This window comes from Molossus molossus, unplaced genomic scaffold (assembly GCF_014108415.1).
Source record: "Molossus molossus isolate mMolMol1 unplaced genomic scaffold, mMolMol1.p scaffold_m16_p_13, whole genome shotgun sequence".
Taxonomy (NCBI): Eukaryota; Metazoa; Chordata; class Mammalia; order Chiroptera; family Molossidae; genus Molossus; species Molossus molossus.
The window spans coordinates 61,717,127-61,735,132 of NW_023425348.1; the positions used below are offsets into that span (position 1 = coordinate 61,717,127).

Consider the following 18,006-nt stretch of genomic DNA (forward strand, 5'->3'; position numbering starts at 1 on the left):
TAAAGTAACTAAGGAACTGAATTTTAAATTTCATTTAATTTTGACTAATTTGAATATAAATAGCCACATGCGGCTAGTAGCCACCATATTGGAAACTGCAGTTAGAAACCATTTGAAAGGCTTTCTTTCCCTTCCCCCTTCATTAAATAAACAAACAAACAAATGCAGCTTTAAAGAGTTTCCAAACACAGATGGTTTTTTGTGTTTAAATTAGGGCTCCACTGTGATGCTCAAACTCAAATGTGTGTCTTACACTTTATTTTTTATAATCAAAATAAACATTTTGCCCTGGCCAATTTGGCTTAGCAGTTAGAGCATCGGCCTGCAGTCCAGAGGGACCTGGGTTCGGTTCCCACTAAGGGCATGTACCTTGTTTGCAGTTTGTCCCCGGCCCCACTTGGGGTCTGGGTCGTGTGGGTAGCAACCACACGACCTGTCTTGATACTTAATAGTTTCTTAATTTTTCATTTTACCTCCATTCTCTGTGGTTGGTGGGATTGACCTGAACCTGAAACTAAAGTGGATAATTGTTCATTTATGGCAAGGAATTGAATCTTTTCTCCATAGCCAAGAATTTTGAAGAATCTAGGCTTAACTCATCCCTTTTAAGCTACTGAGGTATAGTGCTTCATGTGGAAAATGAGCCATATTCAAATGTAAAAACATCTAGTTTCTAAGAAAAATATTATTAAAGTACACCTGCAGTCTGAATGTTATATTGCAGTTTACCTGGCTCATGATTATTTTAAAGTAGCAACAGTGACATCTAAGTGGTATTAAAGTTTACATTTTTAGCCTTAGTCATATATTATTATTTATACATGGTAGCAAGATAAGGTTTAAGGTAGATTGGGAAGTTATTAAGATTATTCTTTGCACTCAAGAAAGACTGTCCAGATAGTTCTAAGTTTGGAGTATCTAACTAAAAGACATTTAAAGAATCTCCAGAGTTTGAAAATTCTTACTGTTAGGAAGTACTTTTTATATCTAACTAAAATTTCTCATGTCTTAGGGATATCAATTTCTCCCTGAATTTTTTATTTTTCTACATGCTACAGAGTACAGTATAATTTTTATTCTCTATTTACAGACAAGGGCACTTACCTATGGTCATATTATTACTACAGTATGGTGCAGACCCCACTCTCATCGATGGAGAAGGATTCAGCAGCATCCACCTGGCAGTATTATTTCAACACATGTCCATCATAGCTTATCTCATCTCAAAGGGACAGGTATATTTTGAAATGTATCTTATTATATAGCTACTACAAATTTGAAGAGATTGGGAAGGTGATTAGTAGTCTATTCTCATTTTTAAAGTAGAAGTTATAGATATCCAGATATTTAGATATTAACCTCAGTAAGTCTAGCTATTGAATACTCCTTTCTAACTTCATTGGAGCATAGAGGACAGGTCATTTAGCTCAGTAACATATAATAGCTGTTTCTGAAACTTGTAAGCCATTAATAGTTTTCCCTATGACCCTTACAAAGATTTTCAAAAACATGATTTCAAAGCCTGTATTTTTCTTCTGGTTGAATGTAGAAATGGTAGTGAGATCACTGAATTAACCCATCATTGCTTTCATTGTTTGAGTCTAAATGGGAGACCAATTTGAATGTATGCTTGTTATTGTTCTCTAAAGTGAAATCATGGAAACTGATTTGCCTTAAGAGGCATCCATTTATGGCATAGGTTCAATTATAAGTTATTGGCAGTGGGAGTTTCACTGTCAGCTATATTTGTCTGGGATATACTTTCTCTTAGCAAAGTAGTTTATATATTAGCAGACTCACCTATAACACGCATGGAAACACGTTTGCACAGATGCTGTTGGAATGAGTTGTTCTCTCTAAATAAGTACTTTCTCTCAGACTTAGCCAGTTGAAGTACAATAATTATAACCTCCTTGGGCTCACTTTGGAAAGATGTTTGAGGAGGAGTTCTTCCTGCTTCTCTTTGGGTTCCTTCCCACACTGTGTTCCTCCAAGGCCCATAAGAATCTTCAATAATTGAAACTCTTTGTTTGGCTTGGTTGGAACCATTATTGTTTACCTTGAATCTGGGCCCATTTTATTAAAAGGATATATGATTTTTTTTTATTCTAGAAAAATAGAAAAGAATTTTTTATGTTACCTTTTAAAACATAATATGATAAATCCAAAAAATACCAGTGAGTTACCTCAGAAGATAGAGTGTTCACTATTAATGGAAGTGTTTAAGTAGATACTAATTTGAATATATAACTTTGTGTAAGAGATGATAGTATAAATTAATGTGTCAATTAAGGTCTAAAATAGATGACTTCTAAGGTCTTTACTTCTAAAGTCTCTTATATTTGATGTGATTATCATTATTTTCTTTCTCTTAGTTCTTTTCCATTCACATTATACAACACTTTGAATCATATAGTCAGATATTCCCTTTAAAAACATATGTATGCGTGTGCGTGCGCGCACACACACACACACACACACAATCTTCAGAATGAGTTTGCGGGAGAGAAACATCCATGTGGGAGAGACACATCGATTGGTTGCCTCCTGCACGACCCCGACCAGGGCTAGGCACCGAATCACAACTGAGGCACATACCCTTGAACAGAATCGAACCTGAGACTCTGGTCTGCGGGCCAACACTCGAATCACTGAGCAAAACCAGCCAGGGCTTAAAAGTACTTTATATAAATCAATGGATTTTTATCCTATGGCTTGAAGCAGAACATTCTTTTATTCAAACGATATTTGAAACCTTCTTGTAGACACAATGGTAGTGTTAATATATTAAAGAGATACTTCTATTAAGAGAAGAAAGAGACTTTTGACTGTGTCTACAGTTAAGCTGATTGATTTCTTTTTGAACAGAGTGTGAACATGACAGATTTAAATGGGCAGACACCTCTCATGTTATCAGCTCACAAAGTACTTGGGTAAGTGGGTTTAATTGAATTACTTCATTCTGATTCTTGGTTCTGACCATTTCTTTTTTGTGTATATAATTTTAAGTATCTTGATCTATCTAAAATGATACTACATTCTGAAGAGTAAAATAAGATTTTCCACCCTGAGACTATGATATGGACTTTTTATGTAGTTGTATTTAGAAAAGCACCATTGAAATAAATTTTCTCTGTTCTGATACCCTAGGGGAAAAGTTTGAAAGCCACTATAAGAAAATAATCTCTTTATAAAACAGGTTGAGATTCCATAGCATATACCACTTATTAACATGACTTACATTTCTTAGTTTGTATTTTTAAAAAATGGCGACAAGTTTAAATGCCCTCATAATTTGAAATCTAGATGATAGATTTCCGGAAAACAGTAAATGTTGAGGTTCTCTGACATTGTTGATTGCTCTGAAAATATTAATTGTAACTGATCAATGAAAATAGTGTTTATGTTCTCATCAAGTACTTACATATTTTAATATTTCTGTATATTTCTTTAATAACACACGTGATTAATAACTACCATATAGTCCAACTTCTGTTTTTCTTCTCTCAAATATATGCTATAGTTGTCCCTTTGTCAGTTTGTTTCTAGTGTTATGCTCAGTTTCTGATTCTGATTTTACTTTGGACTTCTCCCCTAGGAACTGAGTTAGTTCTGATGCCATTTCCTTTTCATTCATGGGGTGGTGGGACTCAGGGTAGAATTTTATTAGAAAGCATTTTGTTGTCTTTGCCGATAACTCTGAAGTCAGGTATAGTGTTTAAAGATCTTGATAGAATAAGTAAAGTAGAATATTATTTTATTAAAAGAATCTCAAGTAGTCATGAAGGAGGGGAATGTATTAATGATAAAGCAAAAATATTTTATTGGATTCTGCCTTCTAGTCCATAAGTTTCTAAGATAAACACATATTTTAGGACATTATTTATACCTGCTTTATTTAATAATAGGTTAGAAGGAGAATGCAAAGTTAGCTTTTAGTTTATCTCTTCAAATATAATATTGTACATTTAGTTTTTAATTAGGTAAATAACATAGGATTTAGTATTGGCCAAAGTTAAATGTACACTTTAATTTTTTTTTTTTTTAATCCTCACCCGAGGACATTTTTCCATTTTTTGTTCAGGTAGAGTGGGAGGGAGAGAGAGGAAGGGAGAGAGAGAGAGAAACATCGACGTGAAGAGACACATCGAGTGGCTGCCACCCGCACGACCGACCAGGGCCGGGGACAAACTGCAACCGAGGTACATGCCCTTAGCGGGAACTGAACCCGGGTCTCTCTGGACCGCAGGCCGACACTCTAACCGCTGAGCCAAACCGGCCAGGGCTAAATGTACACTTTAAAAGAAAAACATTAGCCAGTAGAACAACAACATGAAAGGAAAAGTTTGAAAAACAAAAGCAGTTATTTCACTGCCCTGATGTGAAAATTAAATTATCTATATAGTAGACTGTCACCTAATAGAGATCTTTTTGGGGCAAGTGTGCATCCGTCCTGTTAGCATCTACAGTAGAAATGTGCACAAAGTTCCTCAGTTTTCAGAATGCTGATTTGTTAATTGATATATTTGCTTAAAAGATTGGTTATTTGCATTTACTCAAGTCATTCATCTCTCTATCGCTTGTTATTTTATTGTTTTGAAACAGGCCAGAACCAACTGGATTTCTTTTAAAGTTTAATCCTTCTCTCAATGTGGTTGATAAAATACACCAAAACACCCCACTTCACTGGGCAGTGGCAGCAGGAAATGTGACTGCAGTTGATAAACTTTTAGAAGCTGGTTCTAGCCTGGATATCCGAAATGTTAAGGTATGACCAGGTATTTATCTTCCTTAGTTTCTTATATCTTCAGTAAGAGGATTGATACATTAACATAAAAGTAAGCTATACATATGACCAGTTACCACAGGATATAAGTAAACAATAATAGCTGGCTACCCTCAGGATAAATATGTTCAGTGTATGATTCTGGTGAGTTTAAAAAAAAAATACTCAGCGTCACTAATTATCAGAGATGCAAATTAAAACTACAATGAGATATCACCTCACACCTGCCAGAATGGCTATCATCAATAAATCAACAAACAAGGGCTGGTAAGGATGTGGAGAAAAGGGAACCCTCATGCACTGTTGATGAGAATACAGACTGTTTCAGCCACTGTGGAAAACAGTATGGAGTTTCCTTAAAAAATTAAAAATGGAACTACTTTTTGACCCAGCAGTCCCACTTCTGGGAATATATCCTAAGAACGCAAAACACTAATTTGAAGGAATATATGCACCCCTATGCTCATTGCAGCGTTATTTACAATAGCCAAGATCTGGAAACAGCCCAAGTGTTCATCAGTAGATGTGTGGAAAAAAGCTGTGGTGCATTTATACAATGGAATACTATGTGCCCATAAAAAAGATGGAACACTTATCTTTTGCAACAGCATGGATGGACCTGGAGTTGATTATGCTAAGCGAAGTAAGCTAGTCAGAGAAAGACAAATACCATATGATTTCACTTATATGTGGAATCTAAAGAACAAAATACACTGACAAACAAAATAGAAACAAAGGCATAGATATGCATGGAACATACTGACAGCTGTTAGATGGATAGCCAGAGAGGAAAGGGTGTTGGGGTGGGGGTGAAGGGGCCAGGTAGAGATGGGCAAAGAGGATGAAAATGGGGACAGAAAGAGATTTTGCTTGGGGTGATAGGCACACAATGCAGTGTGCTGATGATGTTTTATTGAGTTGTACACTTGAAACCTATATGGTTTTGTGAACCGATGTCACCCCAATAAGTTCAATTTTTAAAAAATGGAATCAGCCCTGGCCGGTTTGGCTCAGCGGTTAGAGCATCGGCCTGCGGTCCGGAGAGACCTGGGTTCCCGCTAAGGGCATGTACCTCGGTTGCAGTTTGTCCCCGGCCCTGGCTGGTCGTGAGGGTGGCAGCCACTCAATTGTCCCTTTCACGTCGATGTTTCTCTCTCTCTCTCTCTTCCTCTCTCTCCCTCCTACTCTATCTGTGCAAAAAATGGAAAAATGTCCTCGGGTGAGGATTAAAAAAAAAAAAAGGAATCATACAATAAAAAAATGTCGAATACCCATACTTGATCAAAAACGTGATTGAGTTTTTTCTCTTTTTCTCTTTTTAGGGAGAAACACCTCTTGAGATGGCTCTACAAAATAAAAATCGGCTCATTATTCACATGCTAAAAACAGAAGCCAAAATGAGAGCCAACAAAAAGTTCAGGCTTTGGAGGTGGCTGCAGAAATGCGAGGTAACTATACTTCCAGAATGATTCTAGATTAACAGACACCAGATTTCTATGGAGAGGGTCATCATGCATACTACACCTCTTTTGCATTTAGGTATTTAGAGGGAGAGAGAAAGAAATAATGCTTACTCCTCAGGCTTCTTTGCCAAAGCCTTTGCTTCTCCCCCGCCCCGTATGATAGGGTGCCCCAGGACTTTGTCCTTGGACTTCTTTTGCATGTACTCATTCATTCCCTTAGTGATTTCATACACTTCCATGGCTTTAAATGCTATATATGTATTGATAACTCCCAAAGTTTTCACCAGTTCAGACCTTTCCAGATTTGTATCTATCTCCCAGTAACCTGCATGACTTATCCAGCTCAGTGTCTGAAAGGCATCTCCAATATAACATATCCAAAACTGAACTCCCGATCTTCTCCCCACCCTCCCTAACTCTTTCATCCACAGCCTTCCACATCTAAGTACATGGCAACCTCAGCTTTCAAGTCATCCGTGTCTTTTCTCAGTCATACCGTGTATCTAGGCCATTAGAAAAACATATTGGCTAGTTTTGCCCTTAGTATATATCCAGTACTAGCCCCTATTCACCACTCCACCAATGGCTTTTTGGTCCAGCAACCATCATCTTTCATGTGAATTACTGCGGTTGTCCGACATCTTCCTGTCCCCACTCACCTCTAGTCTATTCTCAACAGAGCAGCCAGATGAATCTTTTAAAATGTAGGTCAGATTCTGTCATTCATTTGCACAGAATCCTATATTTCCCCCATTCTCTCAGAATATAAGCCAAAGTCCTTACAATGGCTAACAAGGCCCCATGTGGTCCAGCTTTTTATATACTATAAAATTTACTTAGTACATATTTGTTTGTCTTCCCCTGCTGGAATTTAAGCTTCATGACAGAAAGACCTTCAATTTATTGATGTGTTCCAGGTGCCTAGAATAGTGTCTGCATAATACAGGGTAGGGCAAAAGTAGGTTTACAGTTATGAGTACAAAAAACAGAGTTTATTCTTGTATTATTATTTATTAATTATTGTATGTTCCATACGAACACTTTAAACCTCCTTTTGCCCAACCTGTAAATGCACTGGCATAATTGTTGAATGAATGAGTAAATGGTGTGGCTCATCTATGAGTGTTATATCTGGGGTTAAAATTATGAGATCTATATTTAATTCTTATTTCTGTTCTGAAAGTACATTGCTTGTAGATTCTGTATACCTTTTTTAAAAAAAACTAAACTTGCTCATTTTGTGTTATGCAATCTAATTTGAAATCATTTTAAAGATTTGATATTTGAAATTATCCATTCTTAGAATATGGCTCAGGGAAGTAAAATTGAGGAAGATAGAGCAGAATGTGTTCTCCCTTTGCTTCCAAGGGCGCGTATGTTGCAGTTAAGGAGCTGCACTGTAAAAATGTGGTGCCCAGCTTCAGTGCCGATAGTCACACTTTTGATTCAGAGACTCATTCTTTTAACTTTGCCAGGATGTGTTTAAGTCTTTGGCCTCTATGATACTGACGCTGAGAATGACTCCCGTCTTGAATCTCCTCCCTAGCTTCTGTGGAACCCTACTTTTTCCTGGTTCTCATCCTGCCTTTCTGGTCACACTGGTCACTCTTTCTTAGTTACCTCTGAAGACTTAGCTTTTTCTCCTTAAATGTTTATACTGGCCAAGATTCTGCCCCTTTGCACCTGCATGCAGTCCTTGGGATGTTGTCCATTCATGGCTTTACCACTTATATGCTGGTGAATTCCAGGTGTTCACCTGCTTTTCTGACTGCCTCCTGGATACATATCCTCTAGATATCCACAGGCATCTAAAGTTCTACATGTGCTAAACTAAACTCATCTTTCCTGAAAATTTATTCTTTTTAACCCTCTTTATTAGGGAATGGTACCATCTGGTGCCCAGGTTGGAATTCTCATGCTCTCCTCATTAAATCTTGGGTGTATTGATTTTTGTGTGGCCTGTTTGTCTTGCTTTATGCTTTATGGTATCTAATACTTTTTGAAAGAAATTATTATTTTTTTAAATGTCAGCTATCATTAACTCTTTTCTAAACAACCATCATTTCTTGGAGGGGAGGAAAGCAAAACAAAGTATGTGTAAGCAACATTTTACAAAATGTAAGGCTTTTTACAAGATTGTCTTCAAGATTTGTCATTTGTCAAACTTCAAATTTATCAATCAGCATTTTGAAGGAAAACTCTGTGTTCTGCTGTTGTGTTACTTGTTATTATATCTAATTATTATTAGATACTTAGGAATTAAAACCCATAAAGTTCTAAAATTCTGAATCTCTTAATAGCTCTTCCTGCTGCTGATGCTTTCTGTGATTACCATGTGGGCTGTTGGATACATACTGGACTTCAATTCAGATTCTTGGCTATTAAAAGGATGTCTTCTAATAACATTGTTTTTTCTGACATCTTTGTTTCCAAGGTGTGTATATTAGTCTTTGCAAGGCTGATTATTGCATTCTGATTTGATTGCTTATTTCTATTGTTGATTAGCTGGACTCACAGATTTTTATTGAGCTGTGTTACTTATCACATAGAAACATTCTCAGTTGCTGGGAGGAAAGGGCTTTGGTAGCATATGATTGGACTGAAGGCTAATTGGTTAACCCAATAATTTAATTGAATTGACAACTGGTTGAAAATGAATATCCTAGCTCACTTTTTGAAATGTTAATTTTGCTGAATAATGGGGAGATTTTTGTAACTAATTTGCATCTTGAAGCATTTTTGTGCATTTTTTCAGAAATTTTGCTTTTTTTTTTTTCTAAATCTAAATTCATTTTAAGCTAGTTATTTTTGTTCTTACTGTTATTTAGTTGAAACAACCTAATTAAATCATGGGAGGTTATAAAATAGTAACTATGGTGTGGTTCTGTTTTAGGAAAATATTTATACATGATTATAGTCATTAAGAGTTATAGTGCCTGGATTCATATAGCAGGCCAACGTTGAACAAATTGCTTTTCCTTTCTGTGCCTCATTTTCTTCGTGTATAAAATGAGGATAATAATTCTGACAATGCCTACCTCAAGGCCAATACACATACAATGGTTAGAACCATGGCTGACACACAATATTCAATAATTTTGTCACACCCTCATCTCTCTTTCCTTTCCAGTTTCTCACATGATAATGGGTGTCATCCTCGACTTTTCCCTTCTCTTTGCTTCCTACATCCAGCTCATTACCAGGTCCTTCTTGGTCAGCCTCCAGTGGGTCTGCTCTCTCCATCTCCACATCTGGCACCCTGGACCAAACCTCCTAACTGGCCTCCTGACTTCAATGCTTATCCCCCTGTAATTCATCCCCACTTAGTAATCACTGTGGTCTTTTAAAACAGCAAATCAGTTTCTGTCTTTTTCTCTGCTTAAAGCCCTCCAGTAGATTTTCCTTGTACTCAGAATAAAATCCAAACTCCTTGCCTAGGAGGTGTTATGTGATTCATTTCCTCCCCTCTGACTTTATCTCCTTCCTTCATTGTTCTCCAGTCTTCTTTCTGTTTTTAGAACACACAAAGCTCATTCTACCCAGGGCCTTGGCTTTTGCTGTGTCTTTGACATATTCTGATTGTTGAATAGCTGGAGATGTCTCATTCAGGCCTGAGTTCCAATACCACTTCCTTAGAGAGGCCTTCCCTGACACCCCACTTCGTTTTCTTTGTAGCACTCACTGCTTCCTGGAATGTAAGGCCTGCACAAACAGGAAACCTCTCTCCTGAATTAAAGAAAACTGTAATGATGATCCATGGAAAAAGACCTAAAGGGAGATTGTGTTGCTCTCTTCAGAGTGTGATTATGAGACTCCTGTGCCCTTATACTTGCTAGCATTTTTCAGAAGAAGCATGTGCTCCTTTTGTCATAAGGAAAAATGAAGTATTAGAGGAATCTTACCATTTGGTCACTCAAGAGCAAGGCAGTTGGCTGGAAATGAATTAGAATTTAAATATAAAGTAAAGCTCAAATTTCTGGAAAATAGCAAAGTGCCTAAATTGTCTGCTATTCAGAAAACTTGTAACTTAGAGATATTCATTTTCCACTAATTGAATTGACTCAGTCTCCAAATAAATTTTAAGCCAAATCACAATCATCACTTTTTTTTTTTCCAGAGAGAAAGTAAGAGCAGTATTGATTGACCTCGGATAGGGGCATTTGAGATTTTGTTTATTTTCGTGAAAACCCACCTTATAAAAAATGTGTATGAAAGCTTGTTTTTGATGACAGTGAGTCGAGGGCTTCATATGCAAGGCTTGGCATATGGACACAAGTCAAATGCGTACGGCAACTTTATCCATACTACTTTTGTTTCTCCCACACTCCTCTGTAGAGTCCCAGTTTTGTGGAGGTAAGCAGCTGCCAACTTCTAGTATTATTAGGCTCCAGGGGCAGTTGTGTATTGATCCAGGCTGCTATGTGACACCTGTCAGAAGTAACATTCTCTTACAAATGAGCTAGTTTACTGTACTCCTTAATTAGTTCAAACATATTTTTGCTGCAAACTCGCAGACAGGTCATACCCTGGAGGTTACATGGGCTCCATATGACCTATTCTGACAGCATATTAAGTTTGGGATTTTAGTTCTCAAATATTTTATTATACTATGCTAATGATCTTGATAGCTTTTTGTTGTTGTTTAATCCTTACCCGAGGATATTTTTCCATTGATTTTTAGAGAGAGTGGATCGGAGGGAGGGAAGAAGAGAGAGAAAAACATTGATATGAGAGAGACATATTGATTGGTTGCCTCCCACAAGACCCCAACTGGGGCTGGGGATCAAACTTGCAACCCAGGTACATGCCCTTGATCAGGAATCGAACCCACAACTCTTCAGTCCACTAACCACTAAGCAAAATCAGCCAGGGTTTGATAGCTTTGTATTTTAATTTTATTTTTTTTATCCTCACCCAAGGACATTTTTGAATTTATCTTGAGATTGAGCAGGAGGGACAGAGGGAGGAAGAGAGAGAGAGAGAGAGAAACATCTATGTGAGAGAGACACGTCAAGTGGTCACCACCCACATGACCCCAACCAGGGCCGGGGACAAACTGCAACTGAGGTACGTGCCCTTAGCGGAAACTGAACCCGGGCCTCTCTGGTCTGCAGACCGATGCTCCAACCACTGAGCCAAACCGGCCAGGGCTTGATAGCTTTTTACAAACCCTTTTCATGCCCATCATCAACTCATGCTTTTCCTGGTATAAATTTAAAAACAGATCCAAGTAAACTATATTCATGCATATAGATTTACTATATTGAGTATTTAATATGAAAGACAGAATATTTTTTCTTTTGAAACTACAATATTAATATTTGAATAAGTTATATGTGGACTTTCAAGCTTCTTGTTACCTAAGTGAGATGGCTGGTATTCTAATGACTAGTGCCACTTTTAATCGTTATGTATCTTTTTATGTCCAATGGCGGCTTCTCATGCTGGTTGTGGAATGAATGGCTTACAGTTACGTGCCTCTGTGTTTCAAAAACGTCCTGCTAGTCTCTAGAAGAACGTTTGTTAGATGTGAAGGTGAATCTCCAAGTATTTAAAATTTTGCACTTTGGAATGTTTGAGCATATGATATGTCCCCCCAAAAGAAATACAAATTTGATGTATCTCAATAGAAATAAAAAAGATTCATTGGAAATATAAAGTGATTGAGCAAGAAGTAAAGTATAAGTCAGCTGTAAGAGCCAGAACATTCACTTCTTGGAAGTCCTTGTGCTTCAGTTTCCTCGTGTGTAGAACAGAGTGATGGTGATGCATAACTCATGGCCAGGTGGCAGGTGGCACATAGGAAGCAGTAAGCGAAAGTGTTGTTGGTGTTTAAGGGAATCATTATTATTACTAATTATTATTGAATGAAATTTAGAACTAAAATGAATATGAATCATACTTGTTTGCACTAACACCTTGTATTTATCCTTTTTTCTTTTAGGTTCTTGTTCGGGTATAAGAGCCTTGTATACTTACCAACAGTCTTTCTGCTAAGCTCCATTTTTTGGATGTTGGTGACGTGGTTCATCTTATTCTTTCCTCATATCCTTCAAGCTTACATTTAAATGCCTATCTCTTTTTGTTTTTAAAAAATAGTAATGCCGTTGTTAGAAATTTAGGTATTAGAAGATATTCAGGCAGTGCAACTCCTATTTGTATTCACTTAATGATTTTTGTTAAAGATGTTTAATGTTGAAAATCTACTCAACTTTGGAAGTAATCTCAGAGCACAGGATGGAAACAGGTGTCTAGAATTTATTACTCATTAGAGGGAAACAATAGAGTGAAATAGTGATACCTCGGTTCTCGAACGCCTCGGTTTTCGACCAAATCGGGATTCGAGAAACTTTTGTCTCGGAATCCGAACAAATATTTGGAACTCGAACTTCCGAGATGAGCCGAGTTGAGCCGAATGGCGTTCATTCGGCCCAGCGCGCCTTGCTTGCGTCATCAGTGTGAGTGCAGAGAGAGAGTCACGCTTTGTGGAGTCCGCTTTCCTATTGGGTTTCATTGCTTCGGTTCTCGAACAATTCGGTTCTCGACCGTCCTCCTGGAACGAATTATGTTCGAGAACCGAGGTATCACTGTATTATTTTACTTGGACCCATAAAAATTTCTTGTATTGGCTTGAGTTTCTCTTCAAAGTCAGATGATTCTTTTAACTTGGTCAGCAGTTAGAGTTGATTAATGCATCTTCTGGGTACCAAGGGAGCCTACATGGGAGGGACTTGGGGGAAACATGCCCTCCTCAGCAATGGTCAGTGCAGTGTTATTATCCTAGGTGGTGATTCTCAGTCTATCGTAAAAATACATTTACACCCTGCCGGTGTGGCTCAGTGGTTGAGAGTCAACCCATGCACCAAGAGGTCACTGGTTCAGTTCCCAGTCAGGGCACATGCCCAAGTTGTGGGTCAGATCCCTGGTGGGGGGCATGCAGGAGGCAGCCAGTCGATGTTCTCTCTCATCGGTATTTCTATCTCTCTCTTTAAAAGTCAATAAAGAAAAAAACAAACAAAAAACTATTTACATTGCCACCCAAAACATAGGTGAAGCAAAAAGTTCAGAACATAATTTTTGTAATGTGTGCTTTTCTCTGAAGTTTTATTTTATCCTAATGTATTTCTTTTTTTAAAAAAAATGCTGGTCATAGCCCACTTAATTCTTTCAGGGCCTACTTACTAAGCCCATGGTTTAAAAAAATACAACTCACCTAAGTAATAAGGTTTATCACTTGAGCAGGGCTCAAGCCAAGTCCATCGTAAGGGTGTTCTGTGCTTTTAGGGTTGACCAAATCTAGTCACCTAGAAGTGGGAATTGGGGTCACTTCTTAGTTTATAGCTATTTATAGCTCCCAGTAGGAGGGAGGCATTTTCTCCAATTTTTCCATCTTTCCACCTCTTTCCAGGATTCTTTTTCCCCTTCCAAGGACTCTAGAAAGCCGTTATAAATTTGTTTTTCTTACAGGAAGGAGAGAAGGAATGTGGTGGACAGAAGTGTACCTTTAAGCATATTCCTTTAACTTCTGTGTTATTTCTATTTGTGGTAATGGTGTTTTGTTTTGTTTTTTTCCTCACCCGAGGACATTTTTCCATTTTTTGTTCAGGTAGAGTGGGAGGGAGAGAGAGGAACAGAGAGAGAGAGAAACATTGATGTGAAAGGAACACATCGAGTGGCTGCCGCCCGCACAACCGACCAGGGCCGGGGACAAACTGCAACCGAGGTACGCGCCCTTAGCGGGAACCGAACCCGGGTCTCTCAGGACCGCAGGCCAACGCTCTAACCGCTGAGCCAAACCAGCCAGGGCTATTTCTGGTAATGGTGTTTTTAAAAGAAAAAATAGTGTTTATGGGAGAGATTCACATACTCAATTCAAAAACATTTTCTTTCTCGTGGGAGTAAATATAAAGTGAGAGGCATATGGGTTCTTTGAATGCATACATCTGCTTTCATGACAGCATGTTTCTACTTTAATGACGCTTTTGATTTCTGAGCATTATCGCTAATAATTTTCAGATTCCTTTAATCTAAATGAATGGCACAGCATACCATGGAGTTCATTTTTCAAAAGATTTTATTACATTTGACTATTGTCTCATAATTACTGATTTGGGGGCAGCTTTTTAAGCACTAGCCTTATTACCAGCATGTAATGAAAGCTTGGATGATACCATTATGTGATATAAAAGTAATTACATTTATGCGTAACTATGAGTGCATAAAATAACGGCACAAGACACATCAAAATTATCTGTGGAGGTCCCAAGCCTGGTAAATTCTAGTGTAACTGACATGATACTGAGAAGGAATGGATGATTTTTTTGTTTGTTTGTTTACCAACCCATGTGGCCATGGAGTAAACATCATAAAATTATGTTTCTTGGTGAATTTTTAAAATGTGAGCAGCTCACAGTATTTCAAGTTTTGCACAAAAATGACATAGTTATTATATTGCATTATGTCAGATTTATAGAATCAATATTAGCAACAATGTAACTCCACTGCAGTTTGAAAGCCTGAACTGCAGAATTTAGTATTCAGCTGAGTTTAATTGCAAACTGTTCATTGTGACAATGCCATTACAGCAGAATAACTGATTTCCTTAGCTAGACAGAATTTTAAGATGTTGACGTTGATGAGATGGGATATTTTACTCTCATGTACAGCATAAAGCCATTTGATCTGGGCGCTGATATGAGCCTGTTACTGATGAGGGATTGTTGGTCAGTAGGTGGCACACTTCGCCAAAGGATCAGTGTTTTTCAGGCAGAATGTTAAAGGGTATCTGAACTGCCCTGGGTATGAACTGAAGTGCTACCCTGTAAAGACCCTTCCTGTGGGAGCTTCTGCTCCTACAGCCGCCTTATGGGAAGAGGGTCTGGGCACTGGAATGAGTACCATCTTTGGAATCATGAGTTTGAATTTGGGCCCTTTTTCTTATTAGTTGTGTACGATTGGGCAAGTTACTTAATTTCACTGAGACTCGGTTTTTCTGTAAATTGGAGATAATTGTACTAGGTTTATGGGGTGGCTGTAAGAATTACTGTGCTGTGATGTATATAAATTGCTGTCCACAGTCCCCATTGCATAATTGGAATTCTATAAATAATGCCTATTACTATTAAATACTCATATGAATAAAATCTATGTAGAAGGCTGCATGTTGAAATTAATTTAAAGAGCAGCTCTAGGTTAACTCCTCAGATGATTACTTTCTTTTGGTGCCTTTTATGTGTTCAGCATATAATGGCTTTTATGAGATGGGATCAAGTGAAAGAGGTAAGATCATACTGATGAGTTTGGAAGTAAGATTAAGACATAGGAAAGAAACAGTGAACCACTGAACATTATATTTGTGATTCTGGCTGTAGCTGAGTTAAGATTAAGAGGGATACACTTATGTGAAGTCCTGTACTGGGTTTCAGAGAATCATCATGTACACGTACATGATGTGGATAAAGTGACATAGCTTCAGGTCTAGTGAAAAAGAACCAGGAGCTTTGACTAAAAGCCTGGTGTGGGTAGTGATGCGGCTGTCAAGGAGGCCAGCGTATTCTTCAGTAGTGTTACAAGGCTTTGAGTGTCCAAGCAAAGGACAGCAGTGATCTCACTGTCCTCTGCACTGGTCAGCACACACCTGAAGTGTGTTTGCTGTGTTTTGAATTCTGTTCTTTTAAAAGAGACAATGACAGGCAGGTGCACAGAGGAACTTGACCAGGAACAATGTTGTTTAGGGAACAGTGTTGTATAAGGAACAATGTTGCTGCTTACCCTGGAGGTGTGAGCACTGCCTTCCAATTTCAAGTGTTTGGAAGTGGGTCATTTGCAAGCCAGTGCATTGTGTAGAATGGGCACTCAGTAAAGATTTATTGAACAAATGAGGAATAAGCTTCTACTAAGGATAGCCATAGTGTCGATCTGTAGTGTAAAGCTGAAGTATCCAAAGAATACCTCGGTAAATAGAGACCAGTTAGTCCAGGTTATAGAAAGGCAAATTTAACTCCATATTAAGAAACTTTTTAACTGCAGGAGTCACCTGCTAACTGCAAAGCCTGAGATCTATAAATAACTATAATTTGATGTCCAAGTCAAATTGAATAAGCATTTTTAGATTCTGATAAGAGAGAGGAGCCTCTGTAGGGAATGACCTACAAAGGGAGGCAGGATATAAGTTAGGTCTTGAAGGTATTTGGAACTTGGATGTGCTAAAATTTTGGTTTTAGAATTAGATGAGGGTGGTTGGGTGGGTGGTGGAGATGGGGGCATTTGAAGTCAGTGAACGACGCAAAGCATGGGCATGGAAGCAAGGAATGTTTGGCTTTTATGTGAGGGGATAGAGTGCAATTCACTTTACTAGGAGGGAGAGGACCCAGGATTCTCCCAGGATTTATTTTGTAAGTTATTCAGAACAGAAATTCAGTCAGCTCAATATGTGGGATCATGATATGATTCATTTGGTGTATTTTTGAGAATGTGTCATATATATTAATCAGGATTTTATGGCAGGTGGGGAAGGATGTGATTCTTTAATAAAAGGTCTGCCCTATGTACTCTTTTTTTTAAATCCTCACCTGAGGATATTTTTTCCATTTATCTTCAGATAGGGAGGGAAGGGGAGAGAGAAACAGAGACAGAGAGATTGACATGAGACAGAGACATTGACTGGCTGTCTCCTGCAGGACCCTGACCAGTACTGGGGACAAACCGCAACTGAAGTACATGCCTTTGATTGGAATCGAACCCGCGACTCATTGGTTCACAGGCCGACACTCTAACTGCTGAGCCAAACCAGCCAGGGCTGTCCTATGTACTCTTTAATAGTGTTTTCAATTAATTCTAAGTTGGCATTATTATTTGTTATTATTTGTTAAAATTCAACTTCATACCACTTTTCTGGACCCTATCTCTTGCCAGGCCCATTTGCAGATTAACTAGTAAACAAAACCAATAAGATTCGGGTGTGCTGGCTTTTGTGGGTTAAAGCAGAGTCTGATTCTGCAGGTCTGGGGTGAGGCCTGGGGTTCTTGCCTCTAACAAGCTCCCAAGTGAAGCCATTGTTGTGGGTCCATTGACCACAATTGGAACAGGAAGGATTTAGGGTCATATTTCATGGCCACCTTTTCTGCCCTGAAGTTTGGCACCAGACATCTTGGCGACATCCTGGAAGGCAAAAAAGAACAAAAAAACACTGTGTCAATAATTATTTAAATTAGACAAGGAAATTGATTTATTGCTGGTATATTGGTTTATTATTGCACACGATTTTACTGGAGCAAATTTTACTTTTTTTTTTTTTTTTTTTTTAATTTTCACCCGAGGACATTTTTCCATTTTTTGTTCAGGTAGAGTGGGGGGGAGAGAGAGGAACAGAGAGAGAGAGAGAAACATCAACGTGAAAGGGACACATCGAGTGGCTGCCACCCGCACGACTGACCAGGGCCGGGGACAAACTGCAACCAAGGTACATGCCCTTAGCGGGAACCGAACCCCGGTCTCTCAGGACCGCAGGCCGACACTCTGACCGCTGAGCCAAACCGGCCAGGGCCAAATTTTACTTTTTATGCAACGAATTTGTACTAGTTCCAAAACATTTCAAAATGGGGACGGTTTATCTTTGAAATACTTTTTTATCTCAATTTATAACATCTGCCTTTCCCAAATAGTATTTGATTTATAATCACTTTGCAAAGAGAGCAGTTTCTTTTGTTTGTAAATTAACTCAGCCTAAATCAATTATGACTAGGTACTAAACTTTGC

At 38.2% G+C, this 18,006-nt stretch overlaps 1 protein-coding gene across 4 annotated transcripts in view; it reads left to right on the top strand.

Annotated features, from left to right (window-relative positions):
• ZDHHC13 (zinc finger DHHC-type palmitoyltransferase 13) overlaps positions 1 to 18,006 on the top strand; it is a 48,327-nt gene that overhangs the window by 16,388 nt on the left and 13,933 nt on the right. For all 4 annotated transcript variants that reach the window (XR_004959322.1, XM_036259943.1, XM_036259944.1 and 1 more), the window contains exons 5-10: positions 1,091 to 1,235; positions 2,869 to 2,933; positions 4,606 to 4,768; positions 6,109 to 6,234; positions 8,550 to 8,683; positions 12,194 to 12,294. Coding sequence is in view for 3 of the 4 variants with exons in the window: in XM_036259943.1 (XP_036115836.1) it covers positions 1,091 to 1,235; positions 2,869 to 2,933; positions 4,606 to 4,768; positions 6,109 to 6,234; positions 8,550 to 8,683; positions 12,194 to 12,294 (734 nt within the window). In the remaining variant the exon portion in view is untranslated. The remainder of the gene's footprint in view (positions 1 to 1,090; positions 1,236 to 2,868; positions 2,934 to 4,605; positions 4,769 to 6,108; positions 6,235 to 8,549; positions 8,684 to 12,193; positions 12,295 to 18,006) is intronic.